A 22867-nucleotide genomic window follows, 5' to 3' on the forward strand; every position below is an offset into this window, starting at 1 on the left:
GGTAGTGTTGCAAGAGAAACCGCCCGCTTACCTCGAGCTTCTCTGTGTCCCCATTCGCTGTCCGTTTTTTGGTAAAGCACGAGCTCGGCTGTATTGTGGCGCGCAACCAAAGGCATCGCTGGGATTCGAACGCAGGATCTCCTGTTTACTAGACTAGCCTGGCAGCACGTTCGCCCTCCGGGAGGGCGACTCAGACGATCCAGGCTTCCAGAGAAGAGGCCAAGGGTTGGCTGACCGTGCGCTGGACAGCTTTAAGGCGTTTGCCGACAACTGAGTCTGGGCGATTTGCAAAATTACCCACTCGCTGCCCTAGCTATCCCTGTTTCCGGGTCGCTTTCGGAAAAGCTTGCGCTTGCTGGACTGCAAAGCCGCCCAAGGCACCGCTGGGATTTGAACCCAGGATCTCCTGTTTACGATACAGGCGCTTTAACCAACTAAGCCACGGCGCCAAACCGCATGCAAGGCTGTCGGGAGGGTCACTCAGAGGATCAAAACACTGGTACGCTTAAAAGAGAGTGGCTGCATCCGAAATCGCATACTTAATGAGTAGGTACTTAATTTCAATAAGTAGGTACTTAACAAGCGCTAAAAGAGTACCTACTCTACAGCCAAATCTCGTTGAGTATGAATGCGATCCGCCATGATGACGTTATCATGTGATCTACGACGTTAAAACGAGAGCAACAATTTAAAAGATATGAGCAACAGGTTTAATTAATCTATTTGCATATATTATCTATTTGTATATATTATGATGTTGATCAAATTTCTCATTTTGTGGTCTTCCAGAAGAAACAGATACCTTTATGTTTGTAGTACGTTTTTAGGCTATAACCCAGTTTATTCCTTAAAGATGTTATTTTTTATTACGAAAACCTAAAATCGTAACCACTTGAATATGTTTTTAATTTATTTATGTGCAAAATTGTTTATCCACACGCAAAACTGGCTTAAAATCTCCTTTGTTTTCCTCTTTTTATTGAGGGATTTCTCTTGTTTCATCCCCGAGGATTATAAATAACAAAAAACAACACATGCAATTTTAATGCATTATGATTAAATGAATATTACAATAATTTAAAGATATTTAATATTTTTTTCACGTGTAGAGAATCACATGTACGCAAACCCTTTACAGTTTTTTTCTGTCATTATGATTTTTTTACTGATAAAACAGCCTACTATCTTTTCCTGCGGTTGTATGTACTTATAAGTTCTGCAGTGCTAATAAAATAAAATAAAGGCGACGGGTGCACAGAACACCCAATGGCATCACGACAACCCTACCTAGTACGTTGCCCTCCTTGTTTGCAATGTTTGTAATATCTGCACAAAGGAGACGTCAATCAGCTGCTGGAAGATCACATCTTTGGAGAAGACTTTTGATTTTACACTCGAAAGAATTAAGTATTACTTAGAAATTAAAGATGACCTCGGAATGCATTGCTAGACAACACCAACTCTTATGAACAATAATACTGATAAATGCTAACCACTAATTAATATTTTTAGTAAAATGAACTACATGCATTTTTTTAATACGCCATATGCATGACATATTCATGACTATGCAGTCAATGTGAATACATCTCAATTCTCAGTCAAGTAATGAATTAATGCTATATTTTATTAACTGACAACAAGAAACATGAATAAATTTGTAAAAGAATAAATAAAAGTAACCTTGATGTTAAATAAATACAAGTCAAAGACACATAAAACAAAGCTTTATTCAAAGTAATTGTTCTGACAATCATGTGTTCACAGCCTGTAAATAACTACTGCCATCTCAACATAGCTGTGCCAATTCTGCAGCTTTATTCTGATGAAGCAGCTGACCACCGTGTCCACCTTCACCTGTCTCTGCTGTCCATCACGTCCTGTCCCTGTAACATCCAGAAAAGTTTCAAGTCACCTCTGTGATTCATGTGCTCAACACTGCATTTACACTCGCATTTTATCCAACACAAATGCTCCTGAATTTATCAACAATATGAATGGACAAATAAAAAAGATCAGTTATGTTCAGTTACTATATGTACATGCGTTTATTTACATTCCATTCATATAAAGTAAACAGTGTTGACAACAGTGAATTCTACTGTAACAGCACACAACACTCAGATGTCTATTACGTGCTCATCTGCAATTCTTTTCGAACTTTTTCCTATCACATATTAAATAGACATTTAACAATCATCTTTAAGATGTATGTGGTTTATGTACATTCACTTTGGAGATATACGTGTGTTTACTGGATCTCCCCTGTTTGCTATACATATACAACATGTTTTTACAGGACAATCACAAATATACTATACTGTTACACCTTAAGCGATTTAACAGTTTGTTCTACGCGATTGTGACACAAGGAACAGCGTAAGGTTACTCACTTTTGGAAACACCCTCGTTGCTGTTCTCCATCACGTTCGATGATGACGTATTGATCTCCCGTGGGCTTCTGGGATAGAAAAGTAGAAAAGTATCCCTCGATCGGCACTTCGAAATCTGGGCGGGACGCAGTAGGCATCCGGGGATCTCTCGCTTACTCTTTTGTGGTTACTCTTCTCACGTACCCATTTCGCCTACTATATAGTAGGTAAGTAGGCATATTCGAACGATACTTAGGTATACGTACACCTGAATCTCGCGAGAAAAAGTGCTTCATCCTGATAAATCTCGCCTACTCTTTTGTGGTGTTTGAGATTTCATGCATACTTTTTCTTCGCCTACTGCTTTTTGCCTACTAAATAGTATGGAAGTATGCGATTTCGGATGCAGCCAATGTCTACAAATTTCTACTGCCTGAGGGCAACACTGCACAGTATGAGAGTTACTAGAAAGCCAAAAGCTAGACAGTGATTGCCATACCAAAAATGAATTGGTTCTTGGGCATGTTTTGTTACCTTTTAAATATGATTGACTTTTTTTTTTAATCAATGTACGCTGAGAACAGGAGGCCTCAAAATGGTTTCTGCTGTGCGAGGGCAACACTGTGCAGTATGGGCTTAACAAAATGGCAAAAAGCGTGACTCTGGTGAGACTCAAAACCACAACCTTTGAATGGCCTCATCTGGAATTCTAGAAGTCCAATGCACTATCCATTGCGCCACAGAGCCGGTCAATATGCCAGGCTGGGCCACTGAGGGCTTTTCTTACAGATTTGTGCCTATCCAGCTGAGCCGAGTGGCACGCTGTGCGGGCAGAAAGACAGGTCCTCAGGTCTTTGCACAATTGAGGCACGGTTCAAAAATATACAGTGTAGTTGGGGTCTCCATCCAACAGTGAGGCCAGAGACAGCCACCGGTGGAAAGGCACCGCTGGGATTCGAACCCAGGATCTCCTGTTTACAAGACAGGCGCTTTGACCAGCTAAGCCACGGCGCCACCTCGGTTCGGTCCGTTAGCCTGGGATGCTATCCTTCAAAAGCAGGTGAGAGGGTAGTGTTGCAAGAGAAACCGCCCGCTAACCTCGAGCTTCTCTGTGTCCCCATTCGCCGTCCGTTTTTTGGTAAAGCACGAGCTCGGCTGTATTTTGGCGCGCAGCCAAAGGCATCGCTGGGATTCGAACGCAGGATCTCCTGTTTACTAGACTAGCCTGGCAGAACGTTCGCCCTCCGGGAGGGCGACTCAGACGATCCAGGCTTCCAGAGAAGAGGCCAAGGGTTGGCTGACCGTGCGCTGGACAGCTTTCAGGCGTTTGCCGACAACTGAGTCTGGGCGATTTGCAAAATTACCCACTCGCTGCCCTAGCTATCCCTGTTTCCGGGTCGCTTTCGGAAAAGCTTGCGCTTGCTGGACTGCAAAGCCGCCCAAGGCACCGCTGGGATTTGAACCCAGGATCTCCTGTTTACGAGACAGGCGCTTTAACCAACTAAGCCACGGCGCCAAACCGCATGCAAGGCTGTCGGGAGGGTGACTCAGAGGATCAAAACATCCAGAGGCGGGCCAGGTGCTGGTAGGCTTAAAAGAGAATGTCTACAAATTTCTACTGCCTGAGGGCAACACTGCACAGTATGAGAGTTACTAGAAAGCCAAAAGCCACGACTCTGGTGGGACTCGAACCCACAACCTTTGAATGGCCTCGTCTGGCAGTCTAGAAGTCCAATGCGCTATCCATTGCGCCACAGAGCCCGTAAGGGGGTAGCAAGCAGAGCCGTGTGAAGGTTGACCTTTCGGGTCTGTGGCCGTCCAACGGTAAGAGAGCGCAGGCTCTCTCTGCAGGAAGGACAGGCCCTAGGGTCTCTGCACAATTGCGGTGTCGTTTGAAAGGCAGAGGCACTGTAAGGGCCTCAGGTCCAAGGGAGAGCAAAAAGATCCAACCTGTCGTTTGCAAGGCTCCGCTGGGATTCGAACCCAGGATCTCCTGTTTACTAGACAGGCGCTGTAACCAACTAAGCCACGGCGCCACTCCTCTTGTTAGGCGTGGGGAGAGCGGCTCAGAGGATGCATGAATCAACACTTCGAACATCCTGCTGCCTCCACTTGATGCAAGACAGTGATTGCCATACCAAAAATGAATTGGTTCTTGGGCATGTTTTGTTACCTTTTAAATATGATTGACTTTTTTTTTAATCAATGTACGCTGAGAACAGGAGGCCTCAAAATGGTTTCTGCTGTGCGAGGGCAACACTGTGCAGTATGGGCTTAACAAAATGGCAAAAAGCGTGACTCTGGTGAGACTCAAAACCACAACCTTTGAATGGCCTCATCTGGAATTCTAGAAGTCCAATGCACTATCCATTGCGCCACAGAGCCGGTCAATATGCCAGGCTGGGCCACTGAGGGCTTTTCTTACAGATTTGTGCCTATCCAGCTCAGCCGAGTGGCACGCTGTGTGGGCAGAAAGACAGGTCCTCAGGTCTTTGCACAATTGAGGCACGGTTCAAAAATATACAGTGTAGTTGGGGTCTCCCATCCAACAGTGAGGCCAGAGACAGCCACCGGTGGAAAAGCACCGCTGGGATTCGAACCCAGGATCTCCTGTTTACAAGACAGGCGCTTTGACCAGCTAAGCCACGGCGCCACCTCGGTTGGTTCCGTTAGCCTGGGATGCTATCCTTCAAAAGCAGGTGAGAGGGTAGTGTTGCAAGAGAAACCGCCCGCTAACCTCGAGCTTCTCTGTGTCCCCATTCGCCGTCCGTTTTTTGGTAAAGCACGAGCTCGGCTATATTGTGGCGCGCAGCCAAAGGCATCGCTGGGATTCGAACGCAGGATCTCCTGTTTACTAGACTAACCTGGCAGCACGTTCGCCCTCCGGGAGGGCGACTCAGACGATCCAGGCTTCCAGAGAAGAGGCCAAGGGTTGGCTGACCGTGCGCTGGACAGCTTTAAGGCGTTTGCCGACAACTGAGTCTGGGCGATTTGCAAAATTACCCACTCGCTGCCCTAGCTATCCCTGTTTCCGGGTCGCTTTCGGAAAAGCTTGAGCTTGCTGGACTGCAAAGCCGCCCAAGGCACCGCTGGGATTTGAAGCCAGGATCTCCTGTTTACGAGACAGGCGCTTTAACCAACTAAGCCACGGCGCCAAACCGCATGCAAGGTTGTCGGGAGGGTGACTCAGAGGATCAAAACATCCAGAGGCGGGCCAGGTGCTGGTACGCTTAAAAGAGAATGTCTACAAATTTCTACTGCCTGAGGGCAACACTGTACAGTATGAGAGTTACTAGAAAGCCAAAAGCCACGACTCTGGTGGGACTCGAACCCACAACCTTTGAATGGCCTCGTCTGGCAGTCTAGAAGTCCAATGCGCTATCCATTGCGCCACAGAGCCCATAAGGGGGTAGCAAGCAGAGCCGCGTGAAGGCTGACCTTTCGGGTCTGTGGCCGTCCAACGGTAAGAGAGCGCAGGCTCTCTCTGCAGGAAGGACAGGCCCTAGGGTCTCTGCACAATTGCGGTGTCGTTTGAAAGGCAGAGGCACTGTAAGGGCCTCAGGTCCAAGGGAGAGCAAAAAGATCCAACCTGTTGTTTGCAAGGCTCCGCTGGGATTCGAACCCAGGATCTCCTGTTTACTAGACAGGCGCTTTAACCAACTAAGCCACGGCGCCACTCCTCTTGTTAGGCGTGGGGAGGGCGGCTCAGAGGATGCATGAATCAACACTTCGAACATCCTGCTGCCTCCACTTGATGCAAGACAGTGATTGCCATACCTCACTGAATTGGTTCTTGGGCATGTTTTGCTACCTTTTAAATATGATTGACATTTTTTTTTTAAATCAATGTACACTGAGAACAGGAGGCCTCAAAATGGTTTCTGCTGTCTGAGGGCAACACTCTTATTATGGCCTTAGTATGGGCTTAACAAAATTCCAAAAAGCACAAATCTGATGGGACTCGAACCCACAACTTTTGAATGGCCTCATCTGGCAGTCTAGAAGCCCAACACGCTATCCATTGCGCCAGAGAGCACGTCCAGCTTGGCCGAGTGGACCGGGGCAGCCGTGGCCTAATGGTTAGAGATTTGGACTTGTAACCCAAAGGTTGCAGGTTCGAGTCTCAGGTCCGGCAGGGATTGTAGGTGGGGGGAGTGAATGTACAGCACTCTCTCCACCCTCAATACCACGACTGAGGTGAGTCCCTTGAGCAAGGCACCGATCCCCCAACTGCTCCCTGGGCGCCGCAGCAATGGCTGCCCACTGCTCCGGGTGTGTGTTCACGGTGTGTGTGTGTTCACTACTGTGTGTGTGCACTTGGATGGGTTAAATGCAGAGCACAAATTCCTTGTATGGGTCACCATACTTGGCCTCACTCACCCCCTTTCCTTTCCTTTTTCCTTAAAAAGCTGTGCACTGAGCAAGCAGGTCTGTGCACAATTTAGGGACGCTTGCTGGACTAGAGCTCAGCCCAAGGGACCGCTGGGATTTGAACCCAGAATCTCCTGTTCATTAGACAGGCGCTTTGACCAACTAAGCCACGGCGCCAACCCGCATGTTAGGCGTGGGGAGGGCTGCTCAGAGTATCAAATCTGCATATTAGATTTCTGAAGGATCGCATGACACTGAAACCTAGAAAAATAATGATGCTGATTATTTAGCTTTGCATCACAGAAATGAATTATTTTTAAAATTATATTAAAACAGAAAACATTGTTATAATGACATTTCACAAAATCACTTTATTTTTGTATTTTTATCGCATAAAGGCAGATTTGATAAGCATAACAGACATTTGACCAATACTGTAATTGATTCTTTTTGCTTCATAATTTTTTTTTATCTGCTATAAAATCTTAAAATATGGTCCACCCAAAAAGTTCAAATTCTTTTATCTCTCTCGTGTTATTCCAAACCTTAATGGCTTTGTTACTTTTTGTATTCTTTCTATATTTTAAATATGACATATTATGAATTAAATTTTAGTTTTTACCATGCACTTCATCATCTATCAATCTTATTTGATTCTGGTGAGCCACACATTTTAAATGTAAAATGCATTGGTTTAGGTTGGCTGGTTCAGGATGGGCCAATGAACTTGGAAGCTATTCTGGTGGTAAACAAAAGTGGAGAGAAAGAGAACTTGACACAGCCTGATAAATGAAAACCAGACAACAAGCACAACTGTGAACTGTGTTGCACCCTCTCAAATGATGAATGTGATTTTATTCAGATTTGACTATTAAGCAAAACGTTGCATTTGTAATGCATTGTATTTAGATATTTCGTATCTAATAGTGTTATATTAAGACTAAATTTATGGCAAGAAAATCTAATGTGAAGATTCATAAACTACAGATCAACTATCAAAACAAACCTATGCCCATGTATGATGATTCAGCAAAACATTTAATAATAGGCTGTTATTTACAGTCGCAGATTCCAAGGATGACTATGATGCAAGACACCAAGTTCCTGTCTTGGATTTGTACTGAAATGCAGCCCATATTTCATGTTTTTTTTTCTGGCATGACAAGGCCCTTGAAGAGCTTCACCTCAACATTCAGGTAATCTTTACCTGTCTGAAGGCTGTCATCAGACGTGGCCACTGCAAGCTCAACTCCCCATCTGTGATATACTGTTGAGGTATATTATATATTGGACAACATATTAATTTGCTTCACTGGAAATCATTTTAAAATGTCAAGTAAATGATGACAGTTTTCATTTTTGGTGAACTATCCTTTCATCAGTTTCTTTAATTTGAAATAAAGTTTCTGAGCTAGCTTGAGATTAAATGTGGGTCATGTTCTTTGAAGTTATATAGTTCTCCACTGTAGTCTTCAAGGTGTGAGGTGTATTCAGATAGCTTTGCACATGTAGCTCTTCAAAGTTAGCCTGAAGTTGTTAATCAACACATGCACACAGTTTCACAAAAAATACATACAAATTCTCATTAGATCACATTGCACATACACAACTAGTGCATCTAAAAAAAAAAATAGAATATCATGAAAAAGTTCTATATTTGTTGCAATTTAATTCAAAAAAGCAAACTTTTTTTATTCTAGATTCATTGCACACAAACTGAAATGTTGCTAGATATTTTTTGATGTATTATTCTGATGCCTGGGCTTCAAAAACGCCTCAGCAGTGCCACATGATTATTGCCTCCATGTCACGCCGCATTGAAGCCGTAATTTGTGTAAAAGGAGCCCCAACCAATTATTAAGTGAATAATTAAATCTACTTCAGAGATCTTGAACATTTCTGTTTTGTATATCTTTTTGATCTTTGGAAAAAATATTCAAATTTTTTGAGGGACTGATTTTTTGTATATATTTTTTTTTAAGGTTGTATCAATCTGAATTAAAACTAAAAAAAAAAACCTCTTGAAATATTTCAGTTTGTTTGCAATGAATCTAGAATATAAGAAAGTTTCCTTTGAATAATTAAATTACAAAAAATAAAGAACTTTCCATGAAATTCTAATTTTTTGAGACACACTTGTACACATGCAAACAGAAAACATATTTAAAATGCATAAAAAAGTAAAAATAAATAAATAAAAAATCACAGGAAAAGGTTATATAAAATAAATTTTCACTACTAGTGTTTATCCAGTTATGGCCAGCTACATTATTACCTTATTAGACATTATAAACTCACATCCCACACAGAATATGTTGTCTTTTTTGCTATTGTCATCACACACTGAACTGCCTAAGTCTGATTGGGACCATGGGTCTCCAAATATGAAGACCAGCCTAATAGGTCAACAATGGGGTCATGGGCAAAATCAGTCTCAAATGCCCTTGAATAAAAACAAAACCATTCACAACAGAACTTTCAAATCTGTGGACTCAACCAAAATAAATGACCCAATGTTCACATGTTGGACTTACATTTAATACATTTTATCTTCATGAGCCGCAGGGTGTAATTTGGATTTGTCTGTGCATGTGTTGTTTTACTTTTAAAGGTTTGGTGCCCATCCACTTCGATTATATGACTGACAGACTGCACCGGTTTTAGTCAAAAATCTTCGTTTGTGTTCTGCTGAAGAAACAAAGTCACCTACATCTTAGATGCCCTGGGGGTAAGCAGATAAACATCAAATTTTCATTTCTGGGTGAACTATCCCTTTAACATAATTCCATAGCTGTAGATGTGTGAAGAAATGAGAAGAGGGTAATCCAATGAATCACTCTGTTGTCTAAACATGATTTTGCAAATGGTTTTTCAGGTCATGTTGATATATGAAACTCTCCTCACACTGAAGACACTTGTAAGGTCTCTCTCCTGTGTGTATTCTCATGTGAACTTTTAGGTTTCCTTTAACCGTGAATCTCTTTCCACACTGAGGGCAGGTGAAGGGTTTTTCTCCAGTGTGAACTCTCATGTGATTCTCAAGGTTTGCTTTGTGTGTAAAACTCTTTCCACAGTGATGACACATGAAAGGCTTTTCTCCAATGTGAATTTCAACATGATCCTTAAGGTGATTCATGTCTGTGAAACTCTTTTCACACTGATGACATTTAAAACCGTTCTCTCTTGAATGAATCCTCATGTGATTATTAAGGCTTAAATTATTTCTGAAACACTTTCCGCACTGGCTGCATGTGAACGGGTTCTCTCCAGTGTGACTTCTAATGTGAATCTTCAGGTTTCCTTTAACCGTGAAACTCTTTCCACACTGAGGACAGATGTAAGGTTTCTCTCCGGTGTGAATTCTCATGTGGATATTAAGGCTTTCTCTGTATGGGAAACATTTTCCACACTGATCACATGTGAAAGGCTTCTCTCCAGTGTGAACTCTCATGTGAATCTTGAGCTTTTCTTTTTGATTCCAGGTTTTTCCACACAGTTTGCAGATGAAAGGCTTCTCTCCAGTGTGAATCCTCATATGATTAGAAACGGTTGCTTTATGTGAGAAACGTTTTCCACACTGACCACATTCAAACGGCTTCTCTCCAGTGTGAACTCTCAGGTGACTCTGAAAATCCTCTGTTCTTAGGAAGCTCTTCCCACAATGTTGGCAGGTGTACGGTTTCTCTCCAGTGTGAATTTTCATGTGGACTTTAAGGTTTCCGTTTTTACTAAAACTCTTTCCACAATGTTGGCAGAAGAAATGACTTGTAGTTCCAGTCTTCTGAGCTCTTTTTTGAGAGGAAGTTTTTTCAGTCTGTGAAAAACTAAAAGATTTTTCTCCAGTTATGAAATCATGTTTTATATCTTTCTCTTCCATTTCATTCAGATCTTGACTCTCCACTTTTACTGTCACAATGTCTAAGGCAAAAAAAACAAATGCATGTTAAGCCCAGTTGAATAGCATAACACTATGCTATCCGTTATGGAGCGGAATTATTATTCACATTTTGAGTTTGTGTTATGCACCTTTACATAGACATATAAGCATGCTTGGATGGCTAGAAACACTTTTAAAAATTTACAGATAATGTACTCACCCTCTTGTCATCACAGATATTCATATCTTTCTTTCTTCAGTCATAAGGAAACTGTTTTTTTAAGTAAAACAGTTCCGGATTTCTCTCCATATAATGGACTTCTATGGTGCCCCTGAGTTTGAACTTCCAAAACGCAGCTTCAAAGGGCTCTAACTGATCACAGCCAAGGAAAAAATGAAAATCTAGAAAAATGATGGGTTATTTTCTAAATTGTTTTACAATTTATATACCTATTAACCTCAAATTCTTGTCTTGTCTAGCTCAGCAAGATGAGGGTTTGAGATTAAAAAGTATATAAGTTGTAAATGTTTTTCAAAAATACCCGATCATTTCGCTAGATAAGTACCTTCTCCTCGTCTGGGATCATTTAGAGCCCTTTGAAGCTGCATTTTAGAAGTTCAAACTCAGGGGCACCATAGAAGTCCATTATATGGAGAGAAATCCTGAAATGTTTTCCTCAAAAAAAAAAAAAAAAACACCATTTCTTTACAACTGAAGAAAGAAAGATATGAACATCTTGGATGACAAGGGGGTGAGTACATTATCTGTAATTTTTACTATAGTACACAAGTTGTGTGTGGTACTATCTAAATTATTCTCAAAATGTATTCTGTTTGTAAATGTAAAGTAAAAAACAGCACTAACTCATTGGATCATATACAAGCTAGTCTCAGTTTGTCTGGAAAAAAATAATGTCGCTAAAGGTTCATTGAGAGTTTGTTCCTCAAATTTACATCGTGGGTCTTAATATGAAGAAGATTCCACACATCTGCTGCTACTACGTGAAGAAGAGAAGAAACACTCATCCTAGATCAACTTCTGATGATACATACATTTACAACTGAGCTGGACAGAAGATCAAGGTCATAACAGATGATTTATTATTATTATTATTATTATATATATTTTTTTCATATTATTATGCATTATTATAAACGTACTGGCCATGTTATCTGCTCTTTAAAGCTCTATAAATCAAGAACTAATGTAGACAGCATGCAGTGAATATAGTAAGCTGTGTCAACTGGAGAAATGTTTCATATTACTAGCAGACTGATGTTTTTGAAGCTCTGAATATTGTAAAATCCAAGTTTTAGTATTACACAAATAAAATGTTTAATTACTACACAAAACATTAAGTTCTATTAATTTCTGTAGAGCTGGACATTTTAATAATGAACAAATGAGTTCAGCTTTGAAAATGAAAACCAACCTGTTTGTTCCTCAGTGTCTTCATGTTTGACTCTGAATGTTTCCTCAATCTTCATGTCTTCACTCTCCTCTTTAAAAAACGCCATCTTGACAATTGTGTCGCGTGGATCTCAGTTTTACCAGGAGTTTTTCTGTGTGTTTGAACACTTTGTCCTGTTTAAGTTCAGAATAATAATGAAAAAATAAACTGAAATGAATAAAAAGGACACACAGAAGACTCCTATTTGCTTTAAGTTTAACTTAGTCTTTACTGAAATAGCATGCAACATTTAAAGTATTACAGGTTCATTAAAAAATCATTACCCATGCTGATTATTATTATGTTATTTTCTATGCATTTCCAGTTTTGGTCAGCAGTGTGTGTTGATTCGAAACAGTGAATCATTTTGCGAATCAACTGATTCAATTGACTCGGAATTTCTCAAAGATCCGTTTCTCCATCAGTGACTGAATTCGTGTTTATGATAAACTGGTTCAGATTTAGGGAGCGAAATCAGATGCACTGTTTCTGAGCGCTTTATTCACGCAAAATAACCTTAACAAGTTACACTCTGTACTAATTCATTTCACATTTTTATAAACAATTCTCTAAACGAATTGTTTTGATTTAAACACGTTAAAAGTTTAAAAACACTCACCTTTCTTCAGCCGAATCACAGACAGGAGCGCAGCGCAGCCTTGTGACGTCTTCACCAGGCCAAAATAAAAGTCCTGTTCGTTAGAATATAGAATATATTATTAAAGGTCTTATTTTTAAATGCAAAATCAACATCTTTTCATCAAATTACAGGACTATAAAGGCAATAATATTTGGTTAATAATATTTATTTGGTTCAAGTGGATTTCATTGAATGTCCATACAACTGTAAAGGATTACATTAAAAGTGGATTAAAAAAAGTTGATTTTGACTGTCTGTCTGAATGGAAATCTTTAATAAAATGTAAATTACATTTCCCCAGATTGTCTTTATTAAAAAGATATAGTATATAATATCTATAATTTATTTTTATTAAAGTTGTTTATATTAAAGTATTAAAGGTATTAAAGTACCTTGGAGATTAAAGTAACCACAGAAATAAGCAAATAGTTACTTACAATAGATGTGTGTAAATAACAATTACTGCAAAATATTATTATGCATATAATATATATAATATAATAAGCAGATAGATAAAAAAAAAAAATAAACGGAATATATTTTGCTTAACATGATTTCACATGTGTATTTATAGACATATTAAGTGTCACATTTAGTCTTTATTGATGCTTCTGCTTAATTTCTTTAATTGGTGTCTTTGTTCCTGCTGATCAATATCTGAGTTAAAGGAGAACTCCGGTGTGATTTTGACCTAAATTGTATTGAATCATGATACCGAGTGTGAACGTACCTTGCATATCTCATCTCGGTTTGTGTCCAGCTGTCCGAAATCTGGGGTCAGTTAGCCGATGCTCACAACAGGTTGTCATTGAAAGTCAACAGGGCATCGGAATAGCCATGTAAATAAATCACTGTTTTACGCCATTTACGAGGCACAAAGTAGCTCCACGCTTCATTGGTAGACTTCCAAGGGCCCTGACATTTAAAACGAGACATTGAGAACTCAGAAAAAGCACCGGTAGTTTATTTACAAGAAGATTTATACAGACAGTACCTGGAAAATAAAATCCGGTCGCCGCCATCCTGAACTTAGTCATGATAAGTCGAGTGTCGAGCACCAAGGAATTTATCAGGTTATCAACGTATCAGGTTGTAGTTTCCTTCGTGCTCGACACTCGACTTATCGTGACTACATTTAAGATGGTGACGACCGGTCTGTTCCTGGTGGAAGATGTCTGTATAAATCTACTTGTAAATAAACTACCGGTGCTTTTTCTGAGTTCTCAATGTCTCGTTTTAAATGTCAGGGCCCTTGGAAGTCTACCAATGAAGTGTGGAGCTACTTTGTGTCTCGTAAATGGCGTAAAACACTGATTTATTTACATGGCTTCTTCGATGCCCTATTGGCTCTCATTGACACCGTTGGGAGCATCGGCTAACTGACCCCAGATTTCGGACAGCAGGACACAAACCGAGATGAGATATGCAAGGTACGTTCACACTCGGTATCATGATTCAATACACTTTAGGTCAATATCACACCGGAGTTCTCCTTTAAATGTGAAAGCAGTGTCTGAAGGTGATACTTTCCCTGATCTCTGTGATAATGTGTGTTATTATGCCGATAGTCGCTGAAAATCTGGGCAAATTCCTGTAACTGCTGCACATTAACAACCTTAACGTACTGTTTTATTCCAACAGCAAACAATGGCATTTTCTAAAAGAAAAAAATATTATTATATTGCTTTTGTGTGTCATATGTATTCAAATGTATTGCAATACTTATGTATTGTTGTATCTGTAATACGTAGATCATAAAACTAAACAAATGGCGTAAATATCTCGACATTGAAGAAACATAGGTTAGCAAAAATGGAGACATACAACAAAGTTTCATGTGAGCACCTGACAACTGGACAACATTTAGTGTTATGAATGTGTTTATTTGTTCAGACATGTCATAGAAAATTACTACAGTAATGCAACATTTAAGACGTATCAGAATTACCTGGAACCCTTGTTATTTAACACATATTAGATATTGCTGACACTTTCTAGATTATTTAATAAATTGATGAAAGACTTTTTGTAGCAAAGCTGATTATTATTAATATTAATAGTGCGAGTCTGGAAGTCTTATGTTTATTTGATAGTGATATCACATTTATTTTGTTTGTATGAAGGCTCAAAACAAATAAAAGGGGAACATTAATGTTTTTGTACCATTTTTGCTAAAATATATCGTCTTATAAAAGGAGGTTTCATAGGTTTGGCAAATCAATTTTTTAGAAGTTTGTACAGACATCTTTTGGGGGCGTTCTTGGGAGTCTTTTTAAATATTGTTCACGTGAGAACTTGCACGCCTGACCTCGCGTTGTTTCCATGTCACTTCTCGCGTGTGTTTGGTTGTGAGACGTATTGCTGACCGGGACAAAGTTGTCGGCGATTCTTCCTATTGTAAAGTCATGCAGTGTGAAACCTCCTGTCGCCGATCCATCTTGCAGTGTGAAAACATCTGTGACACGATTGCTTTGAAAATCGTGCAGTCTGAACTCGACATAAGTTGTCTTTACAGGTCAACACTGCTTTACCCGCTTCTGCAGCTTGTGAACGTCTTTACAGCACAGCAGGGCTTATTTTCAGTCCCAGGAGGGCAAGAATGGACTCAGAAAACTTTGAGAATCAGCTCCTTCTCAAGCTGAATAAATAATATTGCCACTTTAGATAGATCAGTAGTGCAATACTGTACTAGCATACTCACCAAAAGTATAATTAATGGCATGCTGACTAATGATATACACTGACACAAATACTGATATAACATTCTTCCTGGAGAAATGCATGACTGAAATGCAGCTGTGACTGTGACTGAAATCGATGTGTTTCTGATACAAAAAAAATCTGATATGGCCAGTTTATTTTTATGCAACGAGGCATTCAGATACAATATACTGTAGTGAAAGAAAACTCATGTGAACCTGTGTTTAATACAAGTTTTAATAAACTTCAACTTGTAACTTTACAAATAAACCTTAAATTGAAACAGCCTGCTCTGAAATGGTGTTATTTCATTTGGTTCTAAAGGAAAAGGTTTTGAGCTCATGATAATTTTAATAGACGTAAGTGCCTCATTCTATTACTAGATCAGTGTGCTTAGAGTAACATTAGAGCCTTTTCACATATTGTTGATTAAGCAAATGTGACAAAAATGATAACGAGATATTATAGCCATAATAAATCTTAGTACTTTGGATACTTAAGTACGCATGAAGGCACATACTTTAGTACTTTTAGTCAAGTTAAATTGTAAAGGGAGCATTTTAACTTTTACTGGAGTAATATTTTACCTAGTGTATCTCTACTTTAACTCAAGTAGTTGGTGTGTGTACTTTGTCCACAACTGGTTTGGAACGACATGAGGTGAGTAATTAATGACAACATTTTAATTTTTGGGTGAACTATTCCTTCTATAATCAGTGCAGAAATCCAGATATTAAATCCAAAAAGGGTTCACAAACTTATTCTTTCCACTGAGCAAAGGGACATGGTAATTTATTGTACTGTGTAACATTATTTAAAAGAGAAACTGATATCAAATGCAGCTGAAACAAGTTACACCTTGAAGTAGGGAAAACCAAAGAGTGGCATAAAGATAAATTGATTTTTATCTAGTGGTATTTTGGAGCAATCACATGACTGTTATAAAACAGCAAACAAGTTATGGCACCAAAAAAAACATTTAAATAAAAAGAAATATGTGACCAAGCTAAAAAAGTATGGATGGCTTTGAAAGCAAGACTGAATTCCCAATGTGTGGTGGTGCCCGAGATGGCACACACATTCATATTGCATCTTAAACATACCACATTGACTACCACATCCTAAAGGTTGGTACAGTGTCCTGCTTCAAACCTTTGTATACCGTAATTACAAGTTCCTTGACTTTGATGAAAGCTTTGTGGCATTTCCCTGGCCAGCCAACATGTTGTCACCTTTCCCAAAAGCTTGAGATTTGAAACTTCTTTACAAAAATAACAAGAAAGATTAACACGTTGACATAACTGTTTTGATTGTGGCTGACTCTGCATACAGACTAAACAATAATGCTTTAAAGCCTTTCCCTGAGGGCACAGCAACTGCTTGGGCACGCATCCATGTGGTGCACAGATTTGGATGCCTTGAGGGAAAATGGCAGTCTCTGATGAAAAGGAATGACTTAAGGACAAGCAACATAAAATACATTGTCACAGCATGTATTGTGCTATACAACTTCTGTTAGAACTTCAATCTGCAATTCATCAAATCCCCAATACACTTAGAGAGCTGTGAAATACCTGAGCAGCCACAGGAACAGATCAATGATGATAGCATTCAAACTCCACTCCATGAAGTTATATCCGCAAGGCTTTAGAGGTTTTTATTACAGTTTTTTACAGACGCTAGGACACATTTCTCAATACTTAGGTCACTTTTGCAAAACTCTTCACACAGTGAGCACAACAGAAGTTTATGTGGGCTAAACTGAGGATCAATTATCTTTGTTTTGGCACAAAATGCATTCAATGACTACATCTCTCAAATTTCATGAATTCTTTTCTCACTCAGACACAACAACTGACAAAAATCTTTGTACGTACAGGACATTTTGCACATGCTTACATACTGTTTTCAAAACTGTTAAACTTATGTTCAAAACAATAACATAATGCAAAACTGAATAAGACAGCAAAATTCAACAGCAATATTTTATTGAAACATATTTCAAATCTAAAAATGCAGTAGATTAGCATTACTTTTTTATCTGTATCAGTTGATGGTGTGTATACAAATTCTTGTATTTTGGAATTACTTAGTACAAAAAAATAAAAAAACGACATAAAATATTGACGAATTCTGCATCATGTCTGATTCATTCCAGTAACATATATTGCAGTTATAAACAATATATATTGCAATTATAAACAGATGTTTCCTTGTTTTACACAAGAAAACACTGTGTAATGCTACATGTTGTTAGTGTTTTTTAGGTCATTGTTTTGTGGGTGACAAAGTGTGTTTGTCGGCTGTCAACCTTTGCTAGTGTTCTGGAAGAATAAGTTTATTTGAGACCTGAATAAAGTGTTTTGGTAGTTGTAGTGCATTTTGAATGTGAAATGAACTGCTTTGCCAAGCTGAAAGTCAGTTAGGAGAATTGTGTGAAGAGCTTTGCAAAAGTGGCCTAAGTATTGAGAAATGTGTCCTAGCGTCTGTAAAAAACTGTAATCAGTTGTCATTAAAACACTGACAAGAAATCCAGCACAGCAAAATTCCAAAACAATTCAGTGGTGACACCATTTCAGGAATACCTCCTGACAACATTCACCAAGTTCTCAAGACAGAACTTCTGCAACACTTTCGCTACTGGGCAGCAGCCATATAAAACAGTTCTAAACAAATAATTCTAACTGTACAAGTTGTACTACAAATACTTTACAATGAAAATATTATATTGTCAACTTCTGAAGACAAATCTTCCATGTTATTTCAAGTAAATACTCAACATATTACAGCTTAATTTAAACAAAATGACTTTTTGTGCTTTGCACGGTGGGTAAACACGGTACTGAAAAGGAAAAGATAGAAAAAGGAAAGGATGTGACGTATGGCCAAGTATGGTGACACATACTCGGAATTTGTGCTCTGCATTTGCATTTAACCCATCCAAGTGCACACATTAAATAACAAAGACACAACATCTCATTTCTATAATGACCAGCGCAATCTATCAAGCGCAGCACAAATTACCGCCTGCTTTAAGGCATGCTTTTTTGGGTGTTAAATAATGGCAGAACCAGTAATTTGACAAGCACAAACATTAGTAAAATGTGTTACAGATTCATTTTAATACTCTTCTGACATAAATTTTGCGTCTGAATAGAAACTCCTACATATGGATATTCAATCAGGTCAGGCACATACAGTAACTGTGTCTACACCTTTTCAGCCCTAATTCTACTCTGCGCGTATTTAGTAAATCCTGACAGTACTATTTCAGCACCAAAAGATGGTTTTACGCTGATGCAAGCTGTAAGTCTGGCCCATAATCAATGAAATATTATTAAATGACATACTTTACTGACATACATATGCCCTCCAGAATCCGCTCCTCCTGAACTCTAATGGGGCTATAGTACCCTAATTCCCCCCAAGAAAATTTGGGGGGCCATATGCCTGAGTTTCCTGCTCTGCCATGGCTTCCTGAACTGCCTGATCCGCCATGGCTCCTAGGACTGTCTGTTTTGTCAAGGCTCCCTGAACTGCCTGATCCGCCATGGCTCCTAGGACTGTCTGTTCTGTCATGGCTCCCTGAACTGCCTGATCAGCCATGGCTCCTAGGACTGTCTGTTCTGTCATGGCTCCCTGAACTGCCTGACTCGCAATGGCTCCCTGAACTGCCTGATCAGTCATGGCTCCTAGGACTGTCTGTTCTGTCATGGCTCCCTGAACTGCCTGACCCGCAATGGCTCCCTGAACTGCCTGATCAGTCATGGCTCCTAGGACTGTCTGTTCTGTCATGGCTCCCTGAACTGCCTGATCAGCCATGGCTCCTAGGACTGTCTGTTCTGTCATGGCTCCCTGAACTGCCTGTTCAGTCATGGCTCCTAGGACTGTCTGTTCTGTCATGGCTCCCTGAACTGCCTGACTCGCAATGGCTCCCTGAACTGCCTGATCAGTCATGGCTCCTAGGACTGTCTGTTCTGTCATGGCTCCCTGAACTGCCTGATCAGTCATGGCTCCTAGGACTGTCTGTTCTGTCATGGCTCCCTGAACTGCCTGATCCGCAATGGCTCCCTGAACTGCCTGATCCGCCATGGCTCCTAGGACTGTCTGTTCTGTCATGGCTCCCTGAACTGCCTGACCCACAATGGCTCCCTGATCATTGCTCTTCTAAATGCTCGATACAACAGTTACTACAAGCTTGATACTATTGATTTTTCTAACAAATGATGTTCATTGTATGTATGCCTGAAGAAGAAGTAGTGTACTTTGAAACGTCGCGAATACAGTTAACATCGAAGTAAAAAAGAATTTTCAGTTTGAACGCGTAAAATATCACTATTATGGCGAGATATAGAGAAAACTTTAGATCTAACAACACTTACAGCCAAGATACGAGATTCACGTCAAGACCATCAGACGCAGAACCGTATTTTTGTCACATAAACATGAACACACACACTCGTGCACAAGGCTGGCAGAGGAATGGGTTAGGAATGGACTTTGATCTCGGACGAGATAATTACAGCTATCCAGTCTGCTCAGACGACCCTCGAGCACATACAACAGACCGTTTCCGGGCTAACCCACGTGATTATGACGTAAATAAAGACGATCAAATAGAGAGTCATTATTCTAATTAGCCATATCGACATAATAAATACCGGGTTAAATCTAGATCTTTCCATAGCTGTGTTCAATTTGGACCGGCTGGTCAATGGGAAAATGACAGAAACAGAAATACAGAAAACAGACGTTTTCTGTCTAATCAAAACAATGACTTCTTTCCACATGAAAGAACTTTCATCAACACACAATACAAACAAAGACCACAAACACAAAATTGGGCATCCAACAACGGTTTAGCTAGAATTCGCTTCTATTCACCATCGATATGGATAGTCTCTACACAAACATCGAGACAGGTATGCATGAAGCAGTACCCTGATCCCAGGAGGCCTGATAAATATATTCTAAAATTACTGGAAATCAATTTGACCAAAAATTACTTTGAATTTGATTCACGTTTCTATTTCCAAGTTAAAGGAACGGCGATGGGCAAAAAGTTTGCTCTATCCTACGTGAATAGACACCTACGCGAATCCTAAACTGCTCTGCTTCTAGCATTCAAACGCTCGCCACACAATCTCCTGCAGCTGGTCCCAATCAAGAGCTGCCAGAAGGAGAGAGAGGGATAGAGAGAGACTGTGCACAATGTATAGCACACAATACAACAAAAAATCGTCAGATATGAATACAAAAATAAATACAAATAATAATGTAAGTCCGAGGACATAACACTATATATAATATAAATGTCACTGTCATTTGATGATGGATGTGATGAATAAGCTGTCGGCGATCAAAATATTAATTTTGAAAATGATAGTTTTGAGAATATGGTTGAGATCATGATTATGAGCCATGAAGATAAGATGCTGAATGTACTGTTCAAGTGTGCTCTGATGATGACAGTGATAGTAAATCATCTGCTCAAATTGAAACCTTCTAGGACAGAGTGAAACTGCAATTGATTGATTGGATCCTGATGAGTTCTCTACAATCAGACATTGGTACAAACTGCTGGTTTCGTCTGGCCAGAGGAGAACTGGTCCCCCGACTGAGCCTGGTTTCTCCCAAGGTTTTTTTCTCCATTTCTGTCACCTGTGGAGTTTTGGTTCCTTGCCGCTGTCGCCTCTGGCTTGCTTAGTTGGGGACGCTTTCCAGCGATATCGTATACTATTTGAACTGAACTGGATGATGATATCACTGAATTCATTGATGAACTGCCTTTAACTGAACATTGATTGTTTACAATAATGCGTTACTCACACACTATTGTGCTGTTTAAATACTGTGCAGTTGCTTTGACACAATCTGTATTGTTAAAAGCGCTATTTAAATAAAGGTGACTTGACTTGACTTGACATGTGCTAGTAAACTTTCCACATCAAAAATCTGTTTGTTTTTACCATACAGATTTGGCATGCAGCTTGTGTTTCTCAGCTGCCAGATCTACATGTACTGGCATATCTTTGTCAACACCCACTTTGGTGTAATTGTGGTTTAAAAAAGGCAGCTCTGCACACCATTCCACTCACTTTTACTGGCAGAGCCACGAGAAGCTGACAAAGAAGCACTTGCAATCTCCAGCCTCTAATCTGCTCCAGTCATTGTTCGAAATGAGCAAGATTGTTGTTTTTACAGAAGAGGGCTTCCAGGGCAGAAGAGCTGAATTTGAAAACAATGTCCGCAACTTAGAAGAAAAGGGCTTCAGCAATGTCATCTCATCTATCAAAGTTATTGGTGCGCCATGGGTAGCGTACTATGACAAGAATTTTGCTGGAAAGCAGCGGGTGTTTCAACAAGGAGAGTATGCTACTCTTGATGACAAAGGAAGGTTTTCTTCCCTCAAGATCATCACAGATGACCTGGACAACCCTGAAATCCAGCTGTTTGAGCATGTGAACTATCAAGGAAGAAGCGTGACCCTACGCAAAGAAACCAGTCTTCAAGACATTGATTTCAGTGACATCGCTTCCTCCCACAAAGTGAAAGGTGGTGTCTGGGTGCTATACGAGGAGGTCAATCGTCAGGGTGCCCAGCTTGTGTCTTTCCCTGGAGATGAAATTCCCAGCTATTTTCCGCTCTCCTTCAATGATGTGGCCAGCCATGTGCATCCCTTGCTGCCAAAGCCATAGACAGCATCATTCAAATTACACTCTCTGCAGCTGAATATAAACCAGAACCCTTTTGGAAAGGCAAATGGTCGGGAAAGACTGATCTTGACAAGAAATAATGACTGTGACTCCAATAAGTCCATGAAATTTCATGTAATTCAACTCAACCTCATCAATTATGGATATCTGTCTGAAGACAGTAAATATATGCGATAAAGTACATCTTTGGAATTGTATTTCCCCTGTTTGACGAGTGAAATTTTAAAAAGGTGTTTGTATTATGCTGAGCAAGAGACAACAGTTTTAGTCTGTCACTTCAGAAAATAAAGAATCTTCAATATAAAGTGCTCTGTTTCGTGAATTCTCACTTTAGTTTTTATAATAGCTTTTCAAAGTTATGTTTTATGCTCTCTCTATTGCATGTGTGTTCATTGACAAAAAGTATTCTAAAATGTAGCTGCAAATCTGTGAAAACTGGTCACAAAAAATATACTTTTAACCAGTGTTGTGGAGTAACTAGTTACATGTAATGGCATTGTGTAATTTAATTACAAAATAAAATGTAGAGAACATGATTTAAGAACCTCAGTTACTAAGAAAAAATGTCAAATTGATCAGAGTGTTAACTTAAATTCTGCTCTGCACCTCACACAAATCTTATGTATTCCACCAGAGAGGACTGCGACTGCAGCGCACTGCCATTTGGATTACTTTTGGTACTGATTTTGACATTTTTGCAATAAATACATGATCGTGATTGCACCGTGGCCTAATGGTTA

General features: G+C 39.8%; 2 protein-coding genes and 10 non-coding genes across 12 annotated transcripts; 1 reads left to right on the forward strand and 11 right to left on the reverse strand.

Annotated features, from left to right (window-relative positions):
- Nucleotides 1–375: 375 nt before the first annotated feature.
- Nucleotides 376–449, reverse strand: trnat-cgu (transfer RNA threonine (anticodon CGU)). The gene has a single exon. It is a non-coding gene; the product is annotated as a tRNA-Thr (tRNA).
- A 2863-nt stretch (nt 450–3312) lies between these two features.
- trnat-ugu (transfer RNA threonine (anticodon UGU)) lies at nt 3313–3386 on the reverse strand. The gene has a single exon. It is a non-coding gene; the product is annotated as a tRNA-Thr (tRNA).
- Nucleotides 3387–3814: 428 nt separating this feature from the next.
- trnat-cgu (transfer RNA threonine (anticodon CGU)) lies at nt 3815–3888 on the reverse strand. The gene has a single exon. It is a non-coding gene; the product is annotated as a tRNA-Thr (tRNA).
- A 155-nt stretch (nt 3889–4043) lies between these two features.
- Nucleotides 4044–4133, reverse strand: trnar-ucu (transfer RNA arginine (anticodon UCU)). Its single transcript is given in 2 exon segments — nt 4044–4079; nt 4097–4133. It is a non-coding gene; the product is annotated as a tRNA-Arg (tRNA).
- Nucleotides 4134–4334: 201 nt separating this feature from the next.
- On the reverse strand, nt 4335–4408 carry trnat-agu (transfer RNA threonine (anticodon AGU)). Its single transcript has one exon. It is a non-coding gene; the product is annotated as a tRNA-Thr (tRNA).
- A 543-nt stretch (nt 4409–4951) lies between these two features.
- Nucleotides 4952–5025, reverse strand: trnat-ugu (transfer RNA threonine (anticodon UGU)). Its single transcript has one exon. It is a non-coding gene; the product is annotated as a tRNA-Thr (tRNA).
- Nucleotides 5026–5453: 428 nt separating this feature from the next.
- Nucleotides 5454–5527, reverse strand: trnat-cgu (transfer RNA threonine (anticodon CGU)). The gene has a single exon. It is a non-coding gene; the product is annotated as a tRNA-Thr (tRNA).
- Nucleotides 5528–5682: 155 nt separating this feature from the next.
- On the reverse strand, nt 5683–5772 carry trnar-ucu (transfer RNA arginine (anticodon UCU)). Its single transcript is given in 2 exon segments — nt 5683–5718; nt 5736–5772. It is a non-coding gene; the product is annotated as a tRNA-Arg (tRNA).
- Nucleotides 5773–5973: 201 nt separating this feature from the next.
- trnat-agu (transfer RNA threonine (anticodon AGU)) lies at nt 5974–6047 on the reverse strand. Its single transcript has one exon. It is a non-coding gene; the product is annotated as a tRNA-Thr (tRNA).
- A 799-nt stretch (nt 6048–6846) lies between these two features.
- trnai-aau (transfer RNA isoleucine (anticodon AAU)) lies at nt 6847–6920 on the reverse strand. The gene has a single exon. It is a non-coding gene; the product is annotated as a tRNA-Ile (tRNA).
- Nucleotides 6921–8859: 1939 nt separating this feature from the next.
- On the reverse strand, nt 8860–12191 carry LOC141341064 (uncharacterized). Its single transcript, XM_073846208.1, has 2 exons — nt 12054–12191; nt 8860–10661 (listed from the first exon to the last, which is right to left on the reverse strand). Exons 1-2 carry the CDS (start codon nt 12136–12138, stop codon nt 9589–9591), a joined length of 1158 nt encoding a protein of 385 aa, XP_073702309.1. The 5' UTR covers nt 12139–12191; the 3' UTR covers nt 8860–9588.
- A 9399-nt stretch (nt 12192–21590) lies between these two features.
- On the forward strand, nt 21591–22109 carry LOC141323041 (epidermal differentiation-specific protein-like). The gene has a single exon (XM_073833455.1). The coding sequence runs from the start codon at nt 21591–21593 to the stop codon at nt 22107–22109; it is 519 nt and encodes a 172-aa protein (XP_073689556.1).
- Nucleotides 22110–22867: the final 758 nt, after the last annotated feature.

This window comes from Garra rufa, chromosome 1 (genome assembly GCF_049309525.1).
Source record: "Garra rufa chromosome 1, GarRuf1.0, whole genome shotgun sequence".
NCBI classification, from domain to species: domain Eukaryota; kingdom Metazoa; phylum Chordata; class Actinopteri; order Cypriniformes; family Cyprinidae; genus Garra; species Garra rufa.

Bases quoted from the DNA above. Each gene is read 5' to 3' on its own strand.
- LOC141341064 (XM_073846208.1), bottom strand. From the start codon at position 12,138: ATGGCGTTTTTTAAAGAGGAGAGTGAAGACATGAAGATTGAGGAAACA. The intron at 10,662-12,053 runs GTTGGTTTTCAT...TTTTTGCCTTAG, and splicing joins AGACACTGAGGAACAAACAG to ACATTGTGACAGTAAAAGTG.
- LOC141323041 (XM_073833455.1), top strand. From the start codon at position 21,591: ATGAGCAAGATTGTTGTTTTTACAGAAGAGGGCTTCCAGGGCAGAAGA.